General features: G+C 48.4%; 1 protein-coding gene across 1 annotated transcript; it reads left to right on the top strand.

Annotated features, from left to right (window-relative positions):
• Window positions 1-211: 211 nt before the first annotated feature.
• On the top strand, window positions 212-7,846 carry LOC110531296 (serine-rich adhesin for platelets-like). The gene is made up of 13 exons (XM_036986982.1): window positions 212-222; window positions 475-1,440; window positions 1,763-2,033; window positions 2,149-3,239; window positions 3,449-3,570; window positions 3,812-4,094; window positions 4,500-4,962; window positions 5,065-5,248; window positions 5,289-5,752; window positions 5,855-6,038; window positions 6,079-6,514; window positions 6,604-7,282; window positions 7,838-7,846. The coding sequence occupies exons 1-13, from the start codon at window positions 212-214 to the stop codon at window positions 7,844-7,846; spliced, it is 5,163 nt and encodes a 1,720-aa protein (XP_036842877.1).
• Window positions 7,847-8,075: the final 229 nt, after the last annotated feature.

Below are 8,075 nucleotides of genomic sequence, written 5' to 3'. Positions count from 1 at the left end.
ACAAACTGTAAACCCACCACACCTGGGTTGCAGGGTTATGACCTTTCAAACATAACAACTGTGTGTGTGTGTGTGTGTGTGTGTGTGTGTGTGTGTGTGTGTGTGTGTGTGTGTGTGTGTGTTAACTGATGTTTAGTTTTTGAATCCCTTTAGTGATATTCAAACTAGGTGGTTTCTCTCTCACCTGTCTGACTGACCGTTATCCACTACTATGATTCAGACGTAACACACAGAGAGACTGGACACACACACACACACACACACACACACACACACACACACACACACACGCACACACACACACACACACACACACACACACACACACACACACACACACACACACACACACACACACACACACACACACACACACACACACACACACATGGGTGGTGATTTATAAAAGAATGTTGACATTAATAGTTTCAGTGTTACCTGTCAGGAACATGACCATAACTCTATTTCCTACAGAACCTCCGACAGCAGCTTCTACAGCAGCTTCTACAGCAGCACCTATAGCAGCTCTGACAGCAGCACCTACAGCAGCTCCTACAGCAACTCCTACAGCAACTCCTACAGCAAGTCCTACAGCAGCTCCTACAGCAGCTTCTACAGCAGCTTCTACAGCAACTCCTACAGCATCTCCTACAGCAGCACCTACAGCATCTCCTACAGACAGCAGCACCTACAGCATCTCCTACAGCATCTCCTACAGACAGCAGCACCTACAGCATCTCCTACAGCAGCACCTACAGACAGCAGCACCTATAGCAGCTCTGACAGCAGCACCTACAGCAGCTCCTACAGCAACTCCTACAGCACCTCCTACAGCAAGTCCTACAGCAGCTCCTACAGCAGCTTCTACAGCAGCTTCTACAGCAACTCCTACAGCATCTCCTACAGCAGCACCTACAGCATCTCCTACAGACAGCAACTCCTACAGCAAGTCCTACAGCAGCTCCTACAGCAGCTTCTACAGCAACTCCTACAGCAAGTCCTACAGCATCTCCTACAGCAGCACCTACAGCATCTCCTACAGACAGCAGCACCTACAGCATCTCCTACAGCAGCACCTACAGACAGCAGTACCTACAGCATCTCCTACAGCAACTCCTACAGCAAGTCCTACAGTATCTCCTACAGCAACTCCACAGCATCTCCTACAGCAGCACCTAAGGCAACTCCTACAGCATCTCCTACAGCAACTCCTACAGCAGCTCCTACAGCAGCACCTACAGACTGCAACTCCTACAGCAGCTTATACAGCAACTCCTACAGCATCTCCTACAGCATCTCCTACAGCATCTCCTACAGCAGCACCTACAGCAACTCCTACAGCAACTCCTACAGCATCTCCTACAGCAACTCCTACAGCAGCACCTACAGACAGCCTATCCTACAGCAGCTCCTACAGCAGCTCCTACAGCAGCACCTACAGCATCTCCTACAGCAACTCCTACAGCAGCACCTACAGACAGCCTATCCTACAGCAGCTCCTACAGCAGCTCCTACAGCAGCACCTACAGCAGCTCCTACAACATCTTCTACAGCAGCTTCTACATCATCTCCTACAGCATCTCCTACAGCAGCTCCTACAGCAGCACCTACAGACAGCAGCACCCATAGCAGCTCCTTCAGCAGTTCCTACAGCATCTTCTACAGCAGCTCATATAACAGATCCTACAGCATCTCCTACAGCAACTCCTACAGCAAGTCCTAAAGCATCTCCTACAAATGTCACCTTCATCAAATCCTACAGCATCTCCTACAGCAGCTCCTACAGCATATTCTACAGCAGCTCCTATAGCAGCTCCTACAGTAGAACCTACAGCAACTCCTACAGCATCTCCTACAGCAACTCCTACAGCATCTCCTACAACAGCTCCTACAGAATCTCCTACAGCATCTTCTACAGCAGCTCCTATAGCAGCTCCTACAGCAGCACCTACAGCATCTCCTACAGCAGCTCCTACAGCATCTTCTACAGCAGCTTCTACAGCAGCACCTACAGACAGCAGCACCTACAGCAGGTCCTACAGGACCTAATAGTTTCAGTGTTACCTGTCAGGAACATGACCATAACTCTATTTCCTACAGAGCCGCCGACAGTAGCTCCTACAGTAGCTTCTCCAGCAACTCCTACAGCAAGTCCTACAGCATCTCCTACAGCAGCACCTACAGCATCTCCTACAGACAGCAGCACCTACAGCATCTCCTACAGCAGCACCTACAGACAGCAGTACCTACAGCATCTCCTACAGCAACTCCTACAGCAAGTCCTACAGTATCTCCTACAGCAACTCCACAGCATCTCCTACAGCAGCACCTAAGGCAACTCCTACAGCATCTCCTACAGCAACTCCTACAGCATCTCCTACAGCAGCTCCTACAGCAGCACCTACAGACTGCAACTCCTACAGCAGCTTATACAGCAACTCCTACAGCGTCTCCTACAGCATCTCCTACAGCATCTCCTACAGCAGCACCTACAGCAACTCCTACAGCAACTCCTACAGCATCTCCTACAGCAACTCCTACAGCAGCACCTACAGACAGCCTCTCCTACAGCAGCTCCTACAGCAGCTCCTACAGCAGCACCTACAGCAGCTCCTACAACATCTTCTACAGCAGCTTCTACATCATCTCCTACAGCATCTCCTACAGCAGCTCCTACAGCAGCACCTACAGACAGCAGCACCTATAGCAGCTCCTTCAGCAGTTCCTACAGCATCTTCTACAGCAGCTCATATAACAGATCCTACAGCATCTCCTACAGCAACTCCTACAGCAAGTCCTAAAGCATCTCCTACAAATGTCACCTTCATCAAATCCTACAGCATCTCCTACAGCAGCTCTTACAGCATTTTCTACAGCAGCTCCTATAGCAGCTCCTACAGTAGAACCTACAGCAACTCCTACAGCATCTCCTACAGCAACTCCTACAGCATCTCCTACAGCAGCTTCTACAGAATCTCCTACAGCATCTTCTACAGCAGCTCCTATAGCATCTCCTACAGCAGCACCTACAGCATCTCCTACAGCAGCTCCTACAGCATCTTCTATAGCAGCTTCTACAGCAGCACCTACAGACAGCAGCACCTACAGCAGGTCCTACAGCATCTACTACAGCAACTCCTACAGCATCTCCTACAGCAGCTCCTTCAGCAGCACCTTCAGACAACATCTCCTACAGCAGTACCTACAGACAGCATCTCCTACAGCAGCTCCTACAGACAGCATCTTCTACAGCAGCTCCTATAGCAGCTCCTACAGCAGCACCTACAGCATCTCCTACAGCAGTACCTACAGACAGCATCTCTGTAGGACTGGAGAGACTGGACACACACACACACACACACATGGGTGGTGATTTATAAAAGAATGTTGACATTAATAGTTTCAGTGTTACCTGTCAGGAACATGACCATAACTCTATTTCCTACAGAACCGCCGACAGCAGCTTCTATAGCAGCTTCTACAGCAGCTTCTACAGCAACTCCTACAGCAACTCCTACAGCAGCTCCTACAGCAGCTTCTACAGCATCACCTATAGCATCTCCGACAGCAGTACCTACAGCAACTCCTAGAGCATCTCCTACAGCAAGTCCTACATCATTCCCTACAGCAGCAACTACAGCATCTCCTACAGCAACTCCTACAGAATCTACAACAGCAGCTCCTACAGCAGCTCCTACAGAATCTCCTACAGCTCTCCTACAGCATCTTCTACAGCAGCTCATACAGCAGCTCCTACAGACAACAGCTGATACAATATCTCCTACAGCATCTCCTACAGCGTCTTCTACAGCAACACCTACAGACAGCAGCACCTATAGCAGCTTCTACAGCAGTTACTACAGCATCTCTTACAGCATCTCCTACAGCATCTCCTACAGCAGGTCCTACAGCATCTTCTACGGCAGCTCCTACAGCAGCACCTATAGCATATCCTACAGCAGCTCCCACAGCATCTCCTACAGCATATCCTACAGCACCTCCTACAGCATCTCCTACATTAGCACCTACAGCAACTCCTACAGCATCTCCTACAGCAACTCCTACAACATCTCCTACAGTATCTCCTACAGAATGTCATACATTAGCACCTACAGCAACTCCTACAGCAACTCCTACAACAGCTCCTACAGCATCTTCTACAGCATCACCTACAGCAGCTCCTACAGCATCTCCTACAGCAGCTCCTACAACATCTCCTACAGCATCTACTACAGCAGCTCCTACAGCAGCTTCTACAGCAGCACCTATAGCATCTCCTACAGAAGCACCTAGAGCAACTCCTACATTATATCCTACAGCAACTCCTACAGCATTTCCTACAGCATCACCTACAGCAGCTCCTACAGCATCTCCTACAGCAGCTCCTACAACATCTCCTACAGCATCTACTACAGCAGCTCCTACAGCAGCTTCTACAGCAGCACCTATAGCATCTCCTACAGAAGCACCTAGAGCAACTCCTACATTATATCCTACAGCAACTCCTACAGCATTTCCTACAGCATCTCCTACAGCAGCTCCTACAGAATCTCCTACAGCATCTTCTACAGCAGCTCCTATAGCAGCTCCTACAGCAGCACCTACAGCATCTCCTACAGCAACTCCTACAGCATCTCCTACAGCAGCTCCTTCAGCAGCACCTTCAGACAACATATCCTACAGCAGTACCTACAGACAGCATCTCCTACAGCAGCTCCTACAGACAGCATCTTCTACAGCAGCTCCTATAGCAGCTCCTACAGCAGAACCTACAGCATCTCCTACAGCAACTCCTACAGCATCTTCTACAGCAGCATCTACAGCAGCACCTACAGACAGCAGCACCTACAGCAGGTCCTACAGCATCTACTACAGCAACTCCTACAGCATCTCCTACAGCACCTCCTTCAGCAGCACCTTCAGACAACATCTCCTACAGCAGTACCTACAGACAGCATCTCTGTAGGACTGGAGAGACTGGACACACACACACACACACACACACACATGGGTGGTGATTTATAAAAGAATGTTGACATTAATAGTTTCAGTGTTACTTGTCAGGAACATGACCAAAACTCTATTTCCTACAGAACCTCCGACAGCAGCTTCTACAGCAGCTTCTACAGCAGCACCTATAGCAGCTCTGACAGCAGCACCTACAGCAGCTCCTACAGCAACTCCTACAGCAAGTCCTACATCATCTCCTATAGCAGCAACTACAGCAACTCCTACAGCATCTCCTACAGCAACTCCTACAGCATCTCATACAGCATCTCCTACAGCAGCACCTACAGACAGGATCTCCTACAGCATTTCCTACAGCATCTACTACAGCAGCTTCTACAGCAGCACTTACAGACAGCAGCAACTACAGCAGCTCCTACATCAGCTCCTACAGCAGTTCCTACAGCAGCTCCTACAGCAACACCTACAGACAGCATCTTCCACAGCAGTTCATACAGACAGCAGCTCCTACAACTTCTCCTACAGCATCTCCTACAGCATCTTCTACAGCAGCTTCTATAGCAGCACCTATAGCAGCTCCGACAGCAGAACCTACAGCATCTCCTACAGCAACTCCTACAGCATCTTCTACAGCAGCATCTACAGCAGCACCTACAGACAGCAGCACCTACAGCAGGTCCTACAGCATCTACTACAGCAACTCCTACAGCATCTCCGACAGCACCTCCTTCAGCAGCACCTTCAGACAACATCTCCTACAGCAGTACCTACAGACAGCATCTCTGTAGGACTGGAGAGACTGGACACACACACACACACACACACACACATGGGTGATGATTTATAAAAGAATGTTGACATTAATAGTTTCAGTGTTACTTGTCAGGAACATGACCATAACTCTATTTCCTACAGAACCTCCGACAGCAGCTTCGACAGCAGCTTCTACAGCAGCACCTATAGCAGCTCTGACAGCAGCACCTACAGCAGCTCCTACAGCAACTCCTACAGCAAGTCCTACATCATCTCCTATAGCAGCAACTACAGCAACTCCTACAGCATCTCCTACAGCAACTCCTACAGCATCTCATACAGCATCTCCTACAGCAGCACCTACAGACAGGATCTCCTACAGCATTTCCTACAGCATCTACTACAGCAGCTTCTACAGCAGCACTTACAGACAGCAGCAACTACAGCAGCTCCTACATCAGCTCCTACAGCAGTTCCTACAGCAGCTCCTACAGCAACACCTACAGACAGCATCTTCCACAGCAGTTCATACAGACAGCAGCTCCTACAACTTCTCCTACAGCATCTCCTACAGCATCTTCTACAGCAGCTTCTATAGCAGCACCTATAGCAGCTCCGACAGCAGCACCTACAGCAGCTCCTACAGCAACTCCTACAGCAAGTCCTACATCATCTCCTACAGCAGCAACTACAGCAACTCCTACAGCAACTCCTACAGCATCTCCTACTGCAACTCCTACAGCATCTCCTACAGCATCTCCTACAGCAGCACCTACAGACAGGAGCTCCTACAGCATTTCCTACAGCATCTACTACAGCAGCTTCTACAGCAGCACCTACAGACAGCAGCACCTACAGCAGCTCCTACATCATCTCCTACAGCAGTTCCTACAGCAGCTCCTACAGCAACACCTACAGACAGCATCTTCCACAGCAGCTCATACAGACAGCAGCTCCTACAACTTCTCCTACAGCATCTCCTACAGCATCTTCTACAGCAGCTTCTACAGCAGCACCTACAGACATCAGCACCTATAGCAGCTCCTACAGCAGTTCCTACAGCATGTCCTACAGCAGCTCCTACAGCATATTCTACAGCAGCTCCTATAGCAGCTCCTACAGTAGAACCTACAGCAACTCCTACAGCATCTCCTACAGCAACTCCTACAGCAAGTCCAAAAGCATCTCCTACAGAAACACCTACAGCAACTCATACAGCAACTTCTACAGCATTTCCTACAGCAACTCCTACTGCCGGATCAACGCTATCGGATCAACGCTGTGGGATCAACACTATCGGATCAACGCTGTGGGATCAACACTATCGGATCAACACTGTCGGATCAACACTGTCGGATTAACACTACCAGATCAACACTATCAGATCAAAACTATCGGATCACCACTACCAGATCAACACTACCAGATCAACACTATCAGATCAAAACTATCGGATCAGCACTATCGGATCAACACTATCGGTTCAACACTACCAGATCAACACTACCAGATCAAAACTATCGGATCAGCGCTGTCGGATCAACTCTATCAGATCAACACTGTCAGATCAACACTATCGGATCAACACTGCCAGATCAACTGTATCAGATCAACACTATCAGATCAATGCTGTCGTATCAACGCAATCGGATCAATGCTATCAGATTAACTCTATCAGCTCAACACTATCGGATCAACACTATCGGATCAACTCTATCAGATCAACTCTATCAGATCAACTCTATCAGATCAACACTATCAGATCAACTCTATCAGATCAACTCTATCAGATCAACACTATCAGATCAACTCTATCAGATCAACTCTATCAGATCAACACTGTCGGATCAATGCTATCAGATCAACTCTATCAGCTCAACACTATCGGATCAACTCTATCAGATCAACTCTATCAGATCAACACTGTCGGATCAACGCTATCAGATCAACTCTACCAGATCAACTCTATCAGATCAACACTATTTCTAGGTTGTATTTAGGTTGCACTTTTCCAGGTGCTCAACAAGCTTTACATTGTTTTGGATGAAACCAGCCACATGGGTGATGCCAAAGCCATTTTGTGTCTGTCCAACTGCCTGTCTTTGTCTACCTGCAGGTGCAGTAGGAGGGAGGGAGGCTGACTGGAAGTCCAACTGTCCCATCAGGGGTTTTCCCAACCAGTTAGTCTGCTCTATATCCAGCGACAGTATTGTAACAGATAAAATATGTTCCATTGGGATTACAATTACTAAATACTCTAATTCAGAGAGACTTACAGGAGCAATTAGGGTTAAGAGCCCTTGGGCACAATTTATTTATTTATTTCACCTTTATTTAACCAGGTAGGCCAGTTG

The sequence above is a fragment of the Oncorhynchus mykiss genome, chromosome 9 (assembly GCF_013265735.2).
Source record: "Oncorhynchus mykiss isolate Arlee chromosome 9, USDA_OmykA_1.1, whole genome shotgun sequence".
NCBI classification, from domain to species: domain Eukaryota; kingdom Metazoa; phylum Chordata; class Actinopteri; order Salmoniformes; family Salmonidae; genus Oncorhynchus; species Oncorhynchus mykiss.
Note: the sequence above shows the minus strand (reverse complement) of the source record. Positions and strands in the feature narration are given on the sequence as shown.